The 20,962-nt window shown below is 41.3% G+C and overlaps 1 protein-coding gene across 2 annotated transcripts in view; it reads right to left on the bottom strand.

The window, feature by feature from the left end:
- Ttll7 (tubulin tyrosine ligase like 7) overlaps nucleotides 1-20,962 on the bottom strand; it is a 103,795-nt gene that overhangs the window by 43,903 nt on the left and 38,930 nt on the right. For both annotated transcript variants that reach the window (XM_050160101.1, XM_050160102.1), the window contains exons 8-14: nucleotides 14,499-14,663; nucleotides 13,469-13,627; nucleotides 10,713-10,807; nucleotides 6,029-6,176; nucleotides 5,759-5,832; nucleotides 4,187-4,322; nucleotides 1,175-1,261 (exon numbers count right to left, since the gene is read on the bottom strand). In XM_050160101.1, coding sequence (XP_050016058.1) covers nucleotides 1,175-1,261; nucleotides 4,187-4,322; nucleotides 5,759-5,832; nucleotides 6,029-6,176; nucleotides 10,713-10,807; nucleotides 13,469-13,627; nucleotides 14,499-14,663 — 864 coding nt within the window. The remainder of the gene's footprint in view (nucleotides 1-1,174; nucleotides 1,262-4,186; nucleotides 4,323-5,758; nucleotides 5,833-6,028; nucleotides 6,177-10,712; nucleotides 10,808-13,468; nucleotides 13,628-14,498; nucleotides 14,664-20,962) is intronic.

Raw genomic sequence — 20,962 nt, 5'->3', positions numbered from 1 at the left:
CTCTTTGCCTACACAACAGCTTTTCCCATTCCTAAGTGCTGAATCTATTTTTATGAACACATTGTCATTGTCACTGAGTCAGCAAAAGAAGAGCTTCCCAAGACGACACAGCACAGAAATCCTGATATCAGCGCTTATCACACATCGTTCACATGGCTATGCTCTGGAGCTGACCCAAATGTCAACAGCAGAGGAACAGACAAGGAAAATGTGGTCCACATACACAGTGAAATTTTCAGCCATTAAGAAACCAAATTTGAGAGGCTGGAGAGATGGCTCAGAGGTTAAGAGCATTGCCTGCTCTTCCAAAGGTCCTGAGTACAATTCCCAGCAACCACATGGTGGCTCACAACCATCTGTAATGGGGTCTGGTGCCCTCTTCTGGCCTGCAGGCATACACACAGACAGAATATTGTATACATAATAAATAAATTAATTTTAAAAAGAAACCAAATTCGTGTCCTTTATAGAAAAACAGATGCAATTGGAGACAGCCCTACCAAGTGAACTAAGACAGTCACAGATAAATATTGCATATTTTCTCTCGGTTGTGGTTCCTGGATTTTATACAGATACATAAAACCATGCACACATATTTAATATGAGAGTAAGAATAAAAGAGTTTAGGAAGACAAGGGAAACTAATGGCATGAGAGGAGGGCAAGAAAAGGGAGAGCCGGATCATGCTAAACTAAACATACAATGTGGACATGCACAGTACGGCCACTAGACAGATAGATAGAAGGGCTCCCTACTAGCAATGTGGACATGCGCTGTACAGGAACTAGATAAACAGACATAATGACTCCCCATTAGTGTATCTCTAGAGTCACCATCTGCATTATCTATAATCCTATACATTTCTTTGTTAGTTATTTATCTGGGACTAGGACAAAAGCCTGACTTTGAACTTGGAAGAGGGAAGTCCTCCTCACTCCAGCCTATCTGAGTCACTAAGCATCCATTAGCACTTGGCAAGGAACCAAAAATCTAAAGGCAGCCCAAGAAAGAACACCTGTGAGTGGGAGATAACACCATTTGCCTGGTTTTACCTTTACTGGACACAACATTCCTGAAGTTCCTATGCATCATAGATCTTACAGGAAATACCTAGGAGGAATGGCTTCCCCTTGTGACATGGACTTTGGGGCTATGCAAGGCAGAGACATTTCACCTTTGGTCCTCGGATTCTGGCAGTTTTTCCCATCAGCTTTTCATCATCAATTTCACATTGTTCCAGGAGATCCAAAATATCTTCCTCCTTTAAAAACATGGTTAGAATTGTGATCACTAAGCAAATATAGACCTCTTACAAGTTCATTCATCTCGGCCAGCTCATGTACAGTGATTATTCTAGAAGCTATGCAATGGTGATTACTCAGAAAAAAAAAGAAGGAAATATAAAAGACAAACTCTCCAAAAACTTACCAAAATCTGGTGATAAGCACAATACACAGCTAAGTCCATTGTGCAATCACCATATGCAAGCAAGTCCTTTCCAGCATACTACAAAAATCCCAGAACCCCCAACTTTACTAAGTGAGTTCACTGCACCCTAAGATGTGTAAAAGTCCATACTCATTCCCCAGACTTCATCCTATTAATCATTCCTATACTGATTAGTATAATTGAATATTAAAACTCAACCCTTGAAAACTGGCCTGAGCGTTTCATTTAGAAAGAATTTAACGTTAGAATTTGGTTAATGGGAACCATTTAGTGAAGCTACTTAGAAACATTTGTTACTGCAAGAATATTTTACAGCCTTAGGAAATATTTTCATTCTAGGGCTATTACTGGTAGAGGAAATCTCTACGTACCACAACAGCTTCCTCTTATGCTTCTCTAAATTTATTTTGAAGCCAAAGGTAAAGAATATGAGACTATACACTACCATTGGAAGTTGAGCAAACCTGAACAACTGAATAATAAATCATCTCATTGTGTGATCCAGGCATGAACACTAACAAAACTATGTTCATATAACTGTGATTTAAACTTCAATATCCCCTTAAAGTTTATTAGGAAAAAAAAACTAGGAATCACAGCTCATAATAGAAATGTATTCCAGTCTAGGAAAGATGGCTCTTAAAATACAAAAGACTTGGCCTATGATCCTACAGCAGAGTATATGGACAGCATCATTACAAACTCAATATCAAGGAAGATTTTATTCAGAAGAAACATAATAATGAAAAATATTTTCATCCTAAAAACTCCAGATGAACTAATAGTAACATATTTTAAAAGAGAAAGCTACAGATGAACAAAGAGTAAAGAAATTAAATTCTCCAGATAGGGTTAGGTTCTTCCCTAGAGAGCAGAGAGGTCACTTTCCACTTTGGGGTCCTCCATCAAATCTTGGCAGAGGTGAGTAAATGCAAGGCTGCCATGGATAACGTCTACTGGGTAAAGTCTGTCACCTTTAAACATTATCAGGGTGATATATGAAGAGAGCCCACATAGAAATAGAGACCTTCAGCTGGCTCCAAGGCATGCCAACATCTTATGTGACTTCCCAGACATGTGAGTAAGGTCACCTAGGCATGCTAGCCCCAGTTAAAGGCAAGCATGTCTTCCCCCACACAATTCATTCCAAAGAAAGATCGGAAACCATTCAGCTGTTACCAGTCAGGACCAAACAATAAGAAGCAAATAAACACAGAAGTTTGTTATGCTGCAATATATAACTAGTATATCTTTCATTAAGATAAAGGGATAAAGAAGAGGAGAAAGAAAGAAAGAGGGAGGAGAAAAGAGTAGAGAAAATGTACAAGGGAAAAGAAAAAATGAGAGTGATGGGAAGAGGAGAAAGGAGAAGGATACAGAAGTAATGTGGGATGTCTTTCTGTACACTGTGAATATATGTTGCTTTTACTGATTGATGAATAAAGCTGCTTTGGCCCAAGCAGAGCAGAATATAGTAGGGCAGGAAATCCAAGCACAGGGACAGGTGAAGAGGGACAGGGTCAAGAAAGACATCAGCAGTAGCCAGAGGAGTAAGATGCCAAAGCATTAGCCCTGGGTCATCTGGTGATACACAGATTAATAGAAATGAGTAAATTTAAAAGTAAGAGCTAGCTAGTAAAAAGCCTGAGCCAATGGCCAAACAATTATAATTAATATTAAGCCTCTGAGTGATTATTTTATAAGCAGCTGTGGGACTGGGCAGGACACAGAAAATTTCCAGCTAAAAAGAAGAGAGATAAGGGGAAATGAAACAGATAAATAAAATGAAAGAGAGATGTGAGGGAATATTTTATTTTTTAAAGATTTCTAAGACAGGGCCTTACTCTGTAGCCCAGGCTGCTCTTAAACTCAATATGCCATCTAAGCAATCCTTCTGCCTCAGATTCCCAATTGTTAGGACCTCATGCCTGTGTTTAATTACGTGCTCTCATTTGCCAAGTCTATGTAGCATCAAGACAAACGACTACAGTGTTGACTATAATTTAAACCAGAGTGTCCCAAGTCATTGGGTTACTGCAATGCATTTTTTTATCCAGTTTCAGACATAAATCTATATTAGAAGAGATATTATAATATAATAAAATTACAATGCAATATCAGAATTATCTGCTCAAAGTTTATCCTGGTATGTATCTTATTTATGAAGTTTCTTGGTTTTCTCTGAAATGTAACCACCTCAAAGAAAATTGTTTCTAAATGTGTGGCTAGGGTGGCACCCAATCTGTGTGTGTGTGTGTAAATGTGTGTATTTGTATGAGTACATATATGTATGTGCATATGTGTATGCCTGTGTATGTCTATGTATATGTGTGTATGAAGTGTTTGTGTGTATGTGTATCTGAGTTCACATGTATGTATGTATTTGTATGGGTGCATGCAAACACACATGTGTGTATATGTATACAGAAGTCAGTGGAAGCTCTCTACTCTATCACTCTGCCTTATTTTCTTGAGACAGGGTCTCTCCCTGAACCTGAACCAGGTTGGCAGACAGCAAGGCGAGGGATTTTCGTATCTCTGCTCCTGAAAGCATGTGTGGTGACAACTGGCTTTGTACAGGGTATAGAGCATTTGGAGTCAGGCCGTCATGTTTAGACAACAGCGATCCTACCTACTGAGTCCGTTCCTTATCCCCCCCCCCCCGCCCCGTTCTTTACTAAAGACATAATGTTTGACTTGCTTCTTTTTCTCTCTACGCAAACCGTCACCCTCTTACCCTCATCTTTTTCAGAGGATTGTTCAGTTCTCGCTGGAACGAAGCTGCTCGTCCTGACAGGAAGGTCTGGAAGGCAACAGCCAGCAAACTTTCATACTTTTCGAGCAGTGTTTTATCTTCAGGAGGATAAATTCTCCTACAAAAAGAAAATCAGAGAAACCCATTCCCTTAAAAGAATCCAACACAATTCAACAGTTAAAAATCAGCTGTTTAGAAAACCATTGCCCTCCCTGCTCCAAGCTAAGAAGGTGCTAGAAACAAACAAGAATGATTAAGGGGGAGTCACAAATATCCATCTGGTATACCAGTTAGCATTTACATCGAGGCATACACTGAATGTTTCACAGTGCTACAAGGTATAGCGTAGCGTCCAGCTGAAAAGAATGCTTGAAGAACAGGTTTTGGGCAGTTGGTGAAATACTGAACTTGGAGAGGAGTGTGCTGAGGACCTGGGATAATGCTGAAGGTATCAGGGGTGTGCTGAGTATGTTTGAGGAGATTGTACTGAGGACCTGGTGTTGGCATGTGTTGACGCTATGCAATTACAGATATTCATCTAAATGATCTTTTGGGGTGAGGAAATGAAAACAGGGTAGATGCTGAGTGGAAAAACTATTTTAGCCTCTCTTTGCAACTGTGGAAGTGTTAATGTCAGGAAAGAACATCTAACAGAAGGATAGGAAAATCCACACCCCTCCCCCACCCTTTGCTGAATTCTGAGGAGGCAATGTCAGCTGGGAGGATGGAACATCTTTAGAAGAACATTAGGGTACCTTTCCCTGCTTCCCAGAGGAATACTGTGAATACCCCCACACCCTTGTCTCCCACCTCCATCCAAACACTTCAAGCACTATCTTACTTTGCCTGGTTGTTAAGCAATTAGGCTTACAACGAAGTACAGCAATCACATAAAAAGTATCAGAAAGAACACAAGAACACCTGAATTCTGACTTTCTTAAAATACCTACAGTAACAGTTGGTTAAAAAACCTCCCTTGGCAGAGCAGAGCCTGCTGGCAAAAGCTTCCCCAGTTAAAACCGTCTACTTACAGCCCCCTTTCCTCTCCTGAAACATAGTGAGTGAAACGCTGTAGCTAACAAAAAAAAAAAAAAAGCACTCGTAATGAAAAAAAAAAAAAAACACTGCTCAGACGCCTCTTCTATCTCTAAAACAAACAAAAAATAAAACAAATGCGGTAACGTGGGCTACATGCCCATTGTGTGAAGGTGTATTGCTGTGGTTGGTGTGATAAAAAGCTGAACAGCCAATAGCTAGGCAGGGGTATGGATGGGATTTCCCATGAGAAAGGAAGAGGAGAAGAAAAAATCTAGGTGTGCAAGAGATGCCAGGAGACACAGAGAGAAAACAGGGTTCAAGTGGAAGAGAGATAAGCCCACATGATTAAAATAAAAATTACTATAAATGGGTTAACTAGGTTATAAGAGCTAATTAGGAAGAAGCCTAAGCTATAGGCCAAGCTTTTATAATTAATAAGAAGTCTCCGTGTCATTACTTGTGAACTAGTGGCCCGAAGAAAAACCCAACTACACACAAACAAAGGGCAAGAATTACCTGTAATTCCCCATGTGTCGGTTTTCATGTTCTTCTCGCGAGACCTGCTTTCGTACTTGAACGAGTCTCTCTTTCTAAAAGGGCACAGATTTATGGATAAAGTGTGATGAGTCACGCAGCTCAAACTGTGGGGATGTTGTTAAAAGTTCACACCAGGCTGGGGTGTGTGTAGCTGGGTGGCAGAGCACTCGCCTATCCGGAGTTTACTATGTACCACAGTGCCGTCAGAATAAAAATAAGCCAATACACCAAGCCCCGCACGCCCCATACCAACTCTTCTTTCCGCCTCTCCAGCTGATGCCTCTGCTGTTCCCAGTCGGAGGAGCCCGGGGAAATCCTTCTGATTGGATTCTGACCGTACAGCCTCTTTTGAGCCTCGGCTTTTTGTTTGGCCATGTTTTTCCTTTTATCACTGGTCCTGAAATGTGAAGAACAAGACCATAGTTTTCACTGTAGAAAACGTCCAACGCCGTTTCTTTGAGGAGAGCATGCCAAGCAGGAACGAAGTTATTAAGCTTCTGTCTTCACACACATTCTCTTCCTCTGTCAAGGAAGAGGACTCTGGAAGGTAGTGCTTCTGAAAATAACTAGAAATAAGGAAATCCTATATGTCTTGAAGAGTCCAAGGGACCTGGTTTCATATTCCACCCTAAAAACACAACATCTATAGTCTTTGGTAAATTAACAGCTGGATCTGTCTCCCCATCTCTTCAACTTAATCAACACTAACTTTATCCTCAATGTGTTCTAAGACTCCGTCTATGTATGAACACATGTGCCTCTCTTCCATTTACCAACTTGATTTATGTACACTCTCAGCTATACTGACCGCTCTCCAGCGCATTTCCAATCACGGCTGAAATCCTAGTAACTGTTACTATTTCAAAACTGATCGCCCTTCTTATCTTTTTGCTTAATTGTGATCATTTAGCAACAGCCCTCCCGTTTTCACACGAGAAGTCGTGCTCTGGGATTATTTGCCTCAGGACCACCCGGTCCCCCTTTTCTCTCTCATCCCTTCCATGTGGAGGAGTATTAAGTCTGTGGTCTGTCTTTGCCACCACAGTTGCAACAGCGTAGAATCCTGGAGAAATTGAAAAGACAAGTAAACACTACCCTTAGCCACACAGAAATAACAAAACAAATAAACCAGTGCCCTCATCCTTAATCTGACACACACCTCCACATCTTCTGTTGTCATTACTCTGACATGGATGCTGACCCAATGCTACCTGCTCATTTTCCAGCCGGAAGAAGGAAACGGGTTGCTTAAGCCACAGAGTGCTCCACTGAATTCATTAGAGATTGCATTCAAATGTCAGGCCAAGACTTTAACAAGCTCTCCCTTAACACAGCCAGCGTGACAGCTCACAACAGAGTGCTAGAAAACACTCATCTTCTTTCACGGCGTGGAGGCTTAAAGGGCTCGAGGGGTTCAAGGTTGAAACAGAAGGGATAATTTGAGAGAAATGAATAAAACACACTGATAAAACTGAAAGTCATCCAGTAGGGCTGGTGGTCTGAGTAAATGCAAGAAACTCAGCTGACACTATGGGTTTCTGCTCATTGGAGAGCTTCAGGTATAACTTCAAGCAGCAAAGGAGGCAGGAGCCCTAGAAGGGCCTGTTCATATCAGCCTGTGTGAAGTCGCACCCTTGGCAATGAATACAGAGCGCAGGGCTTACAAGTAGGAGGGAGAGAGGGAGAGAGAGAAAGAGAGAGAGAGAGAGAGAGAGAGAGAGAGAGAGAGAGAGAGAGATTGAGACATGGATGCTATCTTCCTATGAGAGTGTGGGTCACAGAAACTGGAGTGAGTCAACGCTGAGGAATATTTTGAAAGACTAGATAGATGTAAGGTGAGGAGGGAAACAGACTTCTGATGTTCACAACTAGGTGGCTAAGAATATCGTTGTTCCAATGATGACTACAAGTCCGGCTGGGTGTGTTCAGTGGAAATGAAATGCCTGAGAGAGCTAATAATAATAACAACCTAGTTTTTCTAGAATGATCATTTGTATATAGCATTAGAGAGAAAAGGAAAAATAAGAGAGAAGAAAGAATAAAGACCAAACAATAAAAGGGAAAGAAAGAGGGACACAAGGAGAAAGGATTTTTTATTTTTCTTTTTAGTGATGTGGTCTTTTGGTTAGAAAAAAAAAAAAAAAAGCACACAGCCAAGTAGTAAAGTACCACTGGCGGAAGCCCAGAGCATCAGAGTGTCTCTATCAGATACGGTGCTGCGGAGAGTAGGGGAGGAACTGTCTCCAAGGAAACCACCAGGTCTGCACAGGTGGTGTCGCCCAGCTTTTGCTTCATCTTATAAATAATAACATTGTCAAAGGCAACTTGGGGAGAAGCTTGGGACTTCTGCTCCTGCTAGAACAGTAGACAAAGCCACTTCCTTTTTCTAACTCTTATCTGCAGGTTTTATCGGCAGACCTAGCAAGCAAAAAGCCCTGGACTCTGCTACAGCACTCATTCACAGGTCCGGCTACACCAGTACTACAAGTGCAGCCCTGGAAACATAGGTAAGGTAATAATAATATTTCCCTTAGCATATTCTTTTCACACTTGGGTTTTAGAAATACTGTCAATATAAAGTCACAGTTTCATTTCTACAAATAAAGGCACAAAATACCACTAATGGCTCTTAGCACGTACTTCACAGACCATAGGCCAGAAGTCTGCTTTTCTCTTAGCATTTGAATCAACAGGTTTTTTATTTCCTTCAGTTGTACCTGCACAGTGACCTAAGACTAAGACGTTCTGTTTCACACTTCTTGACTCCTTTCCACACACATGATTTTGAGGGTCTCCAGGGGCTTTCTCTAACTTTTGCTTTATATGTGTTGTGTCCTGTACTAGTTATGGTAATTGTAAGAACAAACTCTGCCTCCCCATTTCCTTAGTTCCACCCAAGTAATTTTCCAGACTAAGAGGCTCCTTCTACCCTTACAGGGTGTAAGGATTAACTCTGGTCAAAATGTAGAGTTTTATAATAAAATATGGTATGTACATTGTATGTACATTATAGAAAGCAAGGAAAATCATTCACTTCAACTAGAAAGCAGAACAAACCATCAGTGAGATACGGCGGGGGACAGAAAATAATGAGACAATCAGCCAAGCTATCACAGCTTGGAGCAAACACAGAAATATTAAGATATAAGAGTTATATAGTTGTGTTTGGGGAAGCTTAGCCTTGGTATTTAGCAATAAAACCCTGTTTGGGTTCCTGAGAAGACAAATAATGAAAGAAAAGAGCTGCTCCTGGTAGTCTCAGGGAAAACAGAGAATTCTGGAATCATAGAACAATTCGACCCACACCAAAGTTAAGCCCGTTATGCTGAATACGAGGCAAGAACTCCCCTATTGTTCCCAATCTAAGTCGCTATGGTATGCATAGCACAGAACCAGTTACAAAAACACAAACGTGCTTCAACACCTCCGTGGTTGAAGAGAGAAGAAAGGTGTATGACACACGCATGCACCAAGTATTAAAAACTGTGCTATGTCCTGTGGAGAACACGAAGATAGAAAAGGGAGAAGCTCCATACTCACACTGTTAGAAATTTTTGGCTCCTTAAATTATAGATAAACCTCCCCTCTGAAAAAATTGAAAATATCCACAGATGATTCACGAATCACTATCATCGTCTGGAAGCTAAACACAAGACTCTATTGTACTAGAGAACCAGGTAAAAATACACACTATCATCTAAAATCACACAGTGGGTAGGCTAAAGAGCAGCTGAAAAACTAAAGCCTGCAGACATATGCACCGTTCACCAAGCAGCAGGAGCCGCGTGAAATGTCAAATCAGACTTCAGTGCCCATGTCCTTTCTTCATGATGTTTTTCCCACACAAACAAGAGCTCAATGACCGGGGCTGGAGAGATGGCTCAGTGGTTAAGAGCACTGACTGCTCTTCCAGAGGTCCTGAGTTCAATTCCCAGCAACCACATGGTGGCTCACAACCATCTGTAATGAGATCTGGTGCCCTCTTCTGGCATGTGGGCATATATGAGGCAGAATGTTGTATACATAATAAATAAATAAGTAAATCTTAAAAAAAAAAAAAAGATCTCAATGACCACTGCTAAATGCTTGAAAATAGTTTAAATAAGAAAATTCCTTGAATTATTCCATAATTCTTTGGGAGTTCTTGAGTGATGATAAAAATAAAAGGGGCATAAAATCCCCAGTTGATCTCCAGGGCCCTCTAATCGAGGTTGGGAATGCGCCATAGAGCAGTTAAATATCTTTTTCTTTTTCTTTTTTTCCTTGATGAAACAGGTGTGTTGTATGTGTTCCAAACTGGCTTAAAACTCGCAGTCGTCCTGCCTTCCCTAATAAATGCCTTCCCTAAGGAGTCAGAAGCCTTTCCTGCAGGGCAGCATCTCAGACACGGGAATCCGTGACGTGTTCACTTCCAGCACCCCACCCCCCACCCCGCCAAGTCTCCTCCCGCATCTTTCTTCCCCGTGTCTGTCTTCCCCAACGGCAGCCACCTCATTGAACAAGGCCTCTTTTCTATCTACACAGAAGATAGAGCAGGAAGACTAATGAAGGTAGGAAACCCATGATGAGGGCTTCCTGAGAGACTCTGGGTGCCTAACTTCCCCGCCAAAGAGAGGACGGTAAGCTAGAGAGGGTCAGAAACTTCTGTGATGAACAGCAGCTGCGGAGGGTGCACAGCGCCATATGGGGGAACGACGGCAGCGGGAAAGGGGAAATGGAAAGGTTTTGTGTTTGTTTGTTTTTTTAACAATGTGAATTTGCAGAATGGAATGAAGAAGGTTTAAATATTTAACACAAAAATATAGATTCACGAGGCAAAGCCAGTTTCATGTGCAAATGCTTTATCAGTGCCAAAGGTAGGGGGCGCTAGTGAGCTGGGACAGGCTCACCTCTTGTTTGGGGTACCCTAGCAAACGGGGGGGGGGAGGCTTACCTGATGTTCAGTAGCTTCAGTGCATTTAGCAGAACTCCCCTTTTCACATCATAATCTATTTTCTGGTCAGTTCCAAAGCTTGGGGCTCGATTAATCTGAAATTTACGGAGAAAACAATGAGTTTGGTTGAATGTCGGGAGGTCAATGCGTGATTCAGTCATGTTTGCTAACTGATGATGATTTCCAGCTCTCAGTCCCAGAGCTCTGCGTGGAAGATGCTCCAGTCATCACTGCCACGCCTGGTTTTCTATCACCCTATGGCAAAGATCTGCAGAAAAACATCTCCAAGCACCAACTTCTCCATCTACAGCGGCGGTTTCTTAACCAGTGCATCATGACCCCTTTGGAGCCAAACTACCCTTTCACCAGGGTCACCTAAGACCATTAGAAAACACAGATGAGATCTACAACAGTAGCAAAATTACAGTTATAAAGTAGCAACAAAATAATGTTGTGGTGGGGGGGTCACCACAACATGAAGAACTGTATTAAAAGGTCACAACATTAAGAAGGTTGAGAACCACTGCCCTAGTGGCTTAGGGTTTGCTGCCAGCATTACCTGGCCACTCCAACCTACCGATCCATATCATTGAGCCTTAAAAAAAAGTAAGTTATCTTGAGTGCTGGGAAGACCCATAGTAGATATATTTCTGACATAGTGACAGATGCACATACGTGTCTGCTTAGCATACGGGAACATACATATGTGTCTGCTTAGCATACGGGAACATACATACGTGTCTGCTTAGCATACGGGAACATACATATGTGTCTGCTTAGCATACAGGAACAGTCAACTCCCGCCTTTCACCACCTAAGGGCTTCCTGCTGAGTTCTATTGCTTCCTAAAATATAAATTTGGTTTCCTCTACCTGGCTCAACAGTGACTCATTAACTTTCACCTCGGAAGGCATTGATTCAACCGCTTGGAAGGCATTCCTAACAATAGGCACAGGCTGAGCTCAATTTTCCCTCCTGAGAATCTTCTTAAGGCTTGGGAATTCCTTCAGGTTTGCCACTGCCAACCACTGCCTGGATTTTAAGCCGCTAAACTTTCTCATCCTCAGAGGCACCCTGCACTTTATTCCACGTGGTGGCGCCAGAAGGATTTAACACGGTGTATGAGATCCGCTGTGTTACCAGCTGGCAGCAAAACGCAGAGCATGCTCTCAAAATAGGACGTGTAACAATCTGAACATGCAAACTGTTCACTATCCACAGAGAGCAACACTGCAGAGCTTTCTTTTTATTAATGATTCTGAGCCGAGTAAGGCAGAAACAATAAAGGAAGATAAAGAACAAAAAACGTGTTTTACGGTGAACCCTTTAAAAAAGTGTTCGGGCAGTTCTGATTTAGCAACCTGATGGAAAGCTCCTCTGAACAGACGCTTTTTGCAAAGGTTAATTCACATTTTACGTAAAGTTCTTACTCCCGGCAGTTCCCACATTCCGTCCCCATGCAACACGAACACACTTTCACGTCTCCACCCATCAGGGGAAAATGCCCAGGACAGAACAGAGGAAAACACAGCAACAAGACGAAAACACTACAAGGTCCAAGGGTCCAATCTCCAAGACTCCAGGCCTTGCTAAGACAGGGGATCTGTGGTACACAGTCAAGAACTTCTCTACCCAAGGATGGCAAAAGCAGAGAAAATGACTCTGCCAAGTCCATTTCTAGGAACAAAGCTGGCCTCAAATTCCAGCCAGCAGAAAAATGACTTTTCCTGGATCTCTAATACACGTGATTTGTCCAGGATGTATGATTGCTCTTCTCTTTCTCTCCCTCTCTCCCTCACTCAAATTAGAAAAGTGTGCTTTCCTTCAAAACGTTTTGAATCGAGGTCTCACTTAGCACATATTCAGGTTTGCTTACAAAAACCTGGAGACGACGATGTAACTTCTGACATCTAAATCACTAACCTACAAGAGAGACAACCCTCTGAAATGAAGGGTAGTGGTTGATTCCAGCTTCTGTGGTAAGTGTGTTATTAACACAGTTCAGACGAGTATATGAGAAGCCCTGGGGAGGCAGGTGCTTTCTGTGACTCCAGATCAGGGTCCTAGAGAGAACATCTGGATGGAAGAGCGCTGGACAAGGGTTCTGAAGGTGCCTTGTGAGTAGCACAATTATAAATGTGATTGCACAATACGACAGCATCTCGAACAGAGGTCGCTTTTGTATTCTTTACATTGTTCCATATGTTAGGTGACATTTTATACTAAAAATAATAATAACTAGAGGGGACAAGCAGCAAATCCAAAGACATTGTTTTGGGGAATATCAAATGGCCATAAGGGAGGATTTATGTTTGCTGCAGTGTTGAGCACTGGGCACCGAGCCAGTAGTGAGCCCCTCTCCCTATGGAGTGCTGAAAGTTATACAAAAGACAGGGTGCAGAGGCAGTGCCCACCCAGGGGAGATATAATATCCAGAGTTCATGAAGTGGTAGGTGGATGCCACCAGGTTGAGAAAACACACATGTAACCAGCCGGCAGCTCAGAGGCAGCTCACACTTCAGTTCACTCGATGCTAATGAGGGGAAGCGATATGAAATCATATTGATTCATCCTGGGAAGTGTTCTGGGCCCAGAGTTTTCATTCACTTCCTCCCACATACTCCATGCGGGCCTCATTCCAGCCAGTGAACTGGGGACACCTGTGCCAAGTACACATTTGGAATTCAGTTTCTAAACACATGATAAGAATGGTGCTGGCTCCTTTTTTAAGTTTAACTTCTTAGAGAATATCTTACCTCCAGAAGCCATGGCTTTAACTTTCTGTCCAACAAGATGTCGAACCCTAGGACTTCGAAGCAGACACTTTGACTTCCTGGGGGCTGACCAGGTCTGCACATCCGATACGCATGCAGGACATGAGGTTCTGCTACTATCAGCGTCTTTACCACCAACTCCTATTGAGGTTGTGATGAGAGATATAAAAGTGCCTTATTTGAATGTATTTTTCTGAGAAAAGGCCTGAGGACAAAGTACATCCTAGGTGGATTCGCTGATGCTCTTTGTCCGAGCTGCCCTACCTCACTTCCTCCCGCTCTGCCCTTCCCCACCCGTCGTTCTGACCACACTCTCTTTGAATTTCTCTAGTGGGCAACACTTTTTCCCATCTTCCTGTGCATCCTCCCTTTGATTCCCATGCATAGTCACTAATATTCAGACAGGGCTGCAGCCATCATGCTTGAAAAGCAACTAAACTTGAAAAGGCAATCTATTGTCTACAACATGCAACCAAGTGACACGTTTCCCTTGCTATTTGAACAAGAACTGAACAAGGCTTTCAAGATGGCCCAGCACACGAGGGTGCTTTGTCACCAAACCTGATGATCCTAGCTTGATCTTCAAACTTATACAAAGGGAAAATCAACTCTCACAAGTGTCCTCTGATTACACACATATGCTGTGTTACACATGTGTGTGCACAAACGTGTGTGTGTGTGCATGCATTTCAGTGGGAACCTCATGCAAACCTCCTACAGACCATCTGCGAAACCCTGTACATCTCTCCCCATCTCATATCTCCATGCCCTTGATTATGCTATTGTCCCCAGAAGATAGAATACCTATCCTAGAAATGAGGTTCTTACTTGCTAAGGTCTGCCACAGAATCAACTTCCTTAAAAAAAAAAAAAAAACAAACAAACAAAAACTCATCTGCTCAACCTCATCTACTACGTTCTTTAGTAAAAGGTTGGATGCTACTTCATTCTCATGCTGATGAAAGACAGTATAGTTATAGAATGTAACAGTTACAGAACAGAATAGCCTTACTGAAATATCATTCCAGAACTTAGAAACATCGTGCTGATTGGCTTGTAGGAATTCTGTAAACCACTTGATTGAACGCTTGCTGCCTTTGTCTTCGGTTTCATTGCGTTCAAACCGCTCATTGTGTTTGTTTACGGAGTAGTTGGTCAGATGCATGTATAGCTGGGTCTGGAAGGAGGAAGAACAAAGGGTTACCACTTAGGAGAGCCACAGTAAAGTGGTCTGATGGGGAAGAGAACCTCAAAGACTAGTTCTTAAACTTGGAGATAACCAGCATATGTGGGTTAGGCTGCTCCTAGACGACAGTGGTTGATAAGAGGATTTTGATCTGAGGATTAGCTACCTCCTTGCAAAATGGTCAGTGAGGGTCCAGTGACCCCAAAATCAATACAGACAATAGCCGCTGCTGCTAAATGCCCACCAGAGCCAAACACTGCTGCTGAAGATGCTGCATTATCTGTTCACAGGATAAACAAAGATTAAGCTGGAACTGAGTCGACCACCCCCCCTCCACATGCTGGCTCATTTCCATGGTGTTGAAGGGCGCTGTGCTGTGAGGTTAGAAAAGTCATCAACAGTCTTGCTGATGACCAAGCAGGTAGGATGTGCTTACTGTCTCTAAAGTGATAAGTCAGTAATCGGGTAACCACATTCTGACTGGACTCAAGGTCCACTCCACAGCAGGGAATCCATATCTGGTACCGTATCTGGTCAAAACCCATATCTGGTCAAAAACCCATGACTGGAGAGATAGTAGATCATAATGAGGAGGCTATTGCTGCTGTTTTGCTTAAATGGATATGATGTGCCTGCCAAATTGCCTTCAAAATAAGGATGCGTATGTATGTGGGTTAGAGCTGCTGCAGGTTTGGTCAGAGAAGCTTCTTCATGCAGTAGGCTTGGCACCTATAGAGATTCATAACTGGTCAAAGTGATGAGCATACATGACAGTTGGGTGCTCAACTATATACAGAACATCTATATTACCCCCTCCAAAGCTTAGTGAACATCACAAAAAAAAAAAAAAAGGAAAAAGGAAGAATGTCAGCGCTGAAAGGAAGGGTAGAGTGTTGATCAGTGTTATCTTCTGGAAATGGCATGGCGACTATACCGATGGATTCACAAAGCTGTGATTATTTGCACGAGACATCCAGAAGATTAGAACAGTCAGTGTCCAATCATAGAGGTCCCACCAGCCTCACTGAGTGACCTATAGGAAGTAAATGGTTGCTGGGGGAGAGATAGACATTTTTCTTCAGTAGAACAGACACTGTTGGGATGCCTATGCTCTTATAAATTGTAAATAAGCCCTTCCCCTGTAAGGAAGCCAATAAAACTAAAACATAAAAAGACACACAAGTATAAAAGAGGCTTCTTAGAAAGAGAGAAGGTATCAAAGAGTAGGGAGAGGACAAAAGAGGGTAATAATGGAGGAAATATGATCGAAATGCATCATATATGCATGAAAAGATCATAATGAAGCCCATTATTGTGTATGATTAATATAAGATAATTAAAACCATAAACCTTTAAACTATACCCACTGATGATTCTGGTGCTTAAATATTTCCCAGTGAAATGCTACTTTTCCCTTGAGAGGACTGTGAATATCCGTACTGCAGAATGACTTCCCTAAGTATTATGATATTTACAATTAAAGTCCCAAATGAATGACAAAATAGGCAAAAATTAAAAAGTGAAGTTAGACTTGGCTAAATAAAACACTCCAAGTCTGCCTTCATTACCCCTTTTATTTTCAATGCTTGGCCCTTAACATTGTTCTTTCAAATCCACTGGAGGAAAGACTACTCTAAGAAACATTCTCCATCTCTAAAGAGAACAATTAAATACTGAAAGCATCAGTAAGAAGGGAACCAACACACCCGTCCCTACACCCCATACTGACCGCACCTGCCCTCCCTGCAGTGTACATGGGGTCAGCAGGTGGTGTATCCCATGTCGCTGGACAAATGACAGCTGTGAAACCCATCTGGCTTTGCTTGTGTTTGTGTTTTAGTCTTTCTGTGTTATTTTGTTGTTTTAGATGGGGGTGTATACTTGTAACAGGGTCTCACCAGACAACCTGGAGCCCACTGTGTAGTCTACTCTGGCCTGAAACTCGTAGTAATCCTCGTGCCTCGGGTTCATGAGGGAGCCACTATACCCAGCTCTTTGGTTTGCTGGTATTATTTTCTTTAAGTTAACTTGTAAAGAATCCAAAACTCAAAACTACTCTTAACCCTCAGTAAATATCTAATGTTTCCTCATCAAATTAGCATAAACATTAATAAAATCTATCTTTAATTCCCAGCCTTTTCCTAATTCTACTCTCCAAGACAGTTATGAATAGAAATACTGTATCTTATATCTAGATATTTGTTTATATATTCTACCCTATGACCATTATTTTGATTTTTGATGACCAACTATACCCTTATGGTTTTTTATTTCTACTACAGTCCCAGAGATCTGTATATTAATAAAAATCTTTGAGGCAAATAAGCAGAGACAACTACTTGTTTGTTAATCTGTGTGCCTATCACTACTGAAGATGTCTTCTCATTCATGATGCAATATTTATCTACAGAAAAAAAGTGCAGAAAGGAGGCCAGAAAAGCCTCCAGGTGTTCAATTGTGTGGCTACTCAACATTGTATGTCATCACATTGGCTTTATCAAGTAAATTGGCAAATATGAAACTTTTCAGGAATGGACTCATCACTACAGGAGATGGGTATATTGGCATGTGCCTCTAATTCTAGTATTTTGAAGGTTCTCCTGACGACAGGAGAATCAGGAGCTAAAGTTCATCCCTGGCTACACAGTGAGTCTAGGCCAGCCAATACTAGATTGAGACCCTGTCTCAAAAAAGCAAAACAAAAAACGGATGCTGTATTTCAACATCTAAAATTATCTGCCATAATCTCTTTTATAGTTATGAACCAAATTGCATGGAATGATGCTCATAAATTCATTAATAACTACAATTAAGTCTACAGTATACTTTCCTCTGGAAATCCAGGAGCTATTAAAAATGCACATTCATTGTTCTAAACATTAGAAAATGGAGTGAAAAGAACTGTGTAATAACAGCACACCATCCCAAAACCACTAACGAAACTGCTTGGACTTTTAGTTCATCTTTACAAATAAGCTTTTACATAATATACAATCAGTTCGCATGGAAGTCTGAGGTTTCTCCCCACACACAACCACCAGGGATTCAGTAATGAAATCATAGAGAAGAACAATGGATACTGGCAAGAAGAGCTTACCTTTTGCTATATATGTAGAAACCGAAGGCAGGAACTTACATGTTCAAAAGCAGCTATCAAATGAGGCACAGAGGTTGTGCCTCTCCTCTCCCCAGCTTCCATTAGGGTCTTCTAGCCCAATGAACTTACTACATATGCACAGGGTAGTATTTCAGAATAGAATCCCCAAGCCCTGTCCTGTCTAATATCAGCAGTAGATACTATCTTCCTTACACAAATATGACCCACCCTTACCCTTTCCAGTTGTTTAACTTATAATCTACAAGCTGACATGTCTCAAGTCAAGCCCATAACTCAAACGGTTCTTCTATGAATAACCAAATCCCTGTGGAACAATTGAAAGTCAAGGCCAAATATGTTAATTTCCACAAAACCTTCAACAGCTCCTGAACTCCACTGCCATGGGAGTACAGCTCATTCTCCCTGTGTCCAGGCCACACACGCTGAGTTTCCTCTGACTTCCCTTACTTCACATACCCAGCTCATGACCCTGCCACAGCTAGGCTATCTGTGTTACCTTAAATGTATCTCAAATCCGCGCACAGATTCCCAGCCTGGCCCCGATTTCAGAGTCTCCTCTCGTCTCATATGGCTAGGCAGAAGTCTGGTTTCCCACACTTCAAGTCTCCTTTATTGCCCCCTATATGACATATTCCCATCTAATCCCCCACACTGCAGGCCAGATGGGCTTCTTAAAACCCCAAATTCCATTCTCCTTTTCAGTGTGTCATCTTGAGCTGAATCCCCAAGTCCTGGAAAGTCCTTTACAATGTCTGGAGAATCCTGTTTCTGGGAGCCTCTGTATTCATCTCAGAAGAGACACGTCCTTCCTTCTGGTCTGTACTTTGGCCAAACTGAATGTGTCTGCGTCCTACACAGTTTTCATATTCCTTTCCCTAATCTTCTCTTTTGTGAGGTGCTCTACCCAACCCTGAGCCAGGCGAGCTTGTTCCTCAGTCTTCTCTGACCTTAGACTCCATCTGCAAAGTTGAACCCCTAGGCATGGCCATAGCTCCCTCAGGTTGGAGATCCGCACTTAGACTTTCCATCAGGTATTCTAAATGCTTACTTTATCTTCTACCTCACCACTAAACTGTTGCTTCGATGAAGTCAGCATTTATGTAATGCTTATATTAATGTTTCTTCAAAAACAGCACAATCCTAGGGAATGCAGTACACTTCAAACATGACGTGGGGGAAGCTCAGAATAAACTTTATGACCATAAATAAAACATTACTTTATTTTAATATCTTTTCCTAATATTTTTATAGTTTCCTCGTTTTTTTTTTCCTTGCCAGGCTTGTAAAAATTTTAGTTTACTAGTGGAAGCAACTTTGAAGGTCAGCCACTATTTCATTTTGAAATGGCTAGTCTTACTAGAAGCATGTACAAATGCTGAAGAAACTGGGCCTTTGAAAAGATGAAAAACAATAACTAATTGTGACTTTTCTTATAGCCAGTACATTCACAACATAAAGTTAGAAGTTAACTAAATTTTCTGGGTGATAAATTACAATTTAATATGGGTAAGCAATAAATTACAGTTTATTATCTTCATGGTAAATTATAGTTACAACTTTCATGAATATTAGCTGCTATACAAAAGAAATTTTTATTGAAATTTTATTGAACTTTTAGTGAAAAATTGTTGCAAGGAAGGGCCGCTTTTTTCCTGGCCTCCCAGCAGCATAGATCCAAAATAATCACACAGAAATTATATTATTTAAACTACTTCTTGGCCCATTAGCTCTAGCTTCTTATTGGCTAACTCTTATATCTTAATTTAACCCATTTCTAGCAATCTGTGTATCACCACGAGGTCATGGCCTACCAGCAAAGTGTCAGCGTGTTTGTCTCTGGTGGAGGCTCCATGGCTTCTCCAGACTCCACCCTTTTCCCCAGCATTCAGTTTAGTTTTCCCCACCTACTTCTGTCGTGGTCTAACAGCAAAGTTTCAGCAAGTCTGTTTCTGGCAGCAGCTCCATGGCTTCTCTCTGACTCTGCCTCCTTTCTCCAAGCATTCAGTTTAGTTTTTCCCTCCTAGCTAAGTTCTGTCCTACTATAGGTCCAAAGCAGTTTCTTTATTCATTAATGGTAATCACAACACACAGAGGGAAATCCCACATGAGTATGCACACTGGCTATCATAGACCCAGGTGATTCTGACATTATTAGAAGCATATACACAGAACAGAGCTAGGTGGGGAAAAACCATGGAGCTGCTGCTGGAGACAGGAAAGTCATGAAAAGTCCTAAGTTATTAAAACATTTTAAATGCCATATTCTGAAGGTCTCTGAAAGATTTGAAGAACACCTAACTGAAATATATCTCTATATATCTAGAAAATCTAACTAACATGACTACAAGTTTGACTACTCTAGATGACTCTCTATTAACCTATATTTCTTAATTATACAGTACATTTTTAAATGAGCTGCACAAACACAATACCTTAATCAAGAGCAGAAATACACATATAATAAAATTGACCTTAAATTTGTATCAATAAACCAAAATCCATACCAATGCAAATCTCTATAGCAAAAAAATACTAACAAAATGGTTAAGAAATACTTAAGAAATTTTTATTGAAAATTTATTGAAATTTTACTGAATTTTTAGTGAAAAATACTTACAAAATGGTTCATTTAATAGACCTCTCAATACATATAGAAACTGTTCATTTTTTTCCTTGACTTCATTTGTGATCAATGCAAATTTAGAACCTACCTCCCTTTACCACTAGAAAATAACCCTAATCACTGACAAGGTTTGATTTTATCCACATACGTTCTTCCACATTTACATGTTCATACTGTACCTTGTAAACAAAGCTTCATCCGATATCAGCTCTCCCTTGAGAAACTGAACCTCATGATCCCTGCACTTTTCTATAGTTCCCACACCACACTGATTTTATTTCTAGTACAGCAGTTTCTAGAGAGGTCATGGCATTGAGACAGAAGCTCAGAAACCAACCCAGAGAAAGTATCTTATCCTAATTAACTAATCAGATTGTCTGGTTTTCACAAAGCTGTCTGTAAGTGAGAAGCAGTCTTACTTGTGCAGACAATTCTTTCGTAAGCTCCTTAGAGAAGGAACTTCGATCCACACAGCTCCTACACATCACAGATGATTTAAAGGCAGGCATTGAACAAATGAGCGATAACTAAGTTCTCTGTCGTCACTTA

This window comes from Alexandromys fortis, unplaced genomic scaffold (assembly GCF_014885135.2).
Source record: "Alexandromys fortis isolate MF-2015 unplaced genomic scaffold, M_Fortis_MF-2015_v1.1 scaffold_124, whole genome shotgun sequence".
Taxonomy (NCBI): Eukaryota; Metazoa; Chordata; class Mammalia; order Rodentia; family Cricetidae; genus Alexandromys; species Alexandromys fortis.
This window is presented reverse-complemented; position numbering and strand designations above follow the sequence as displayed.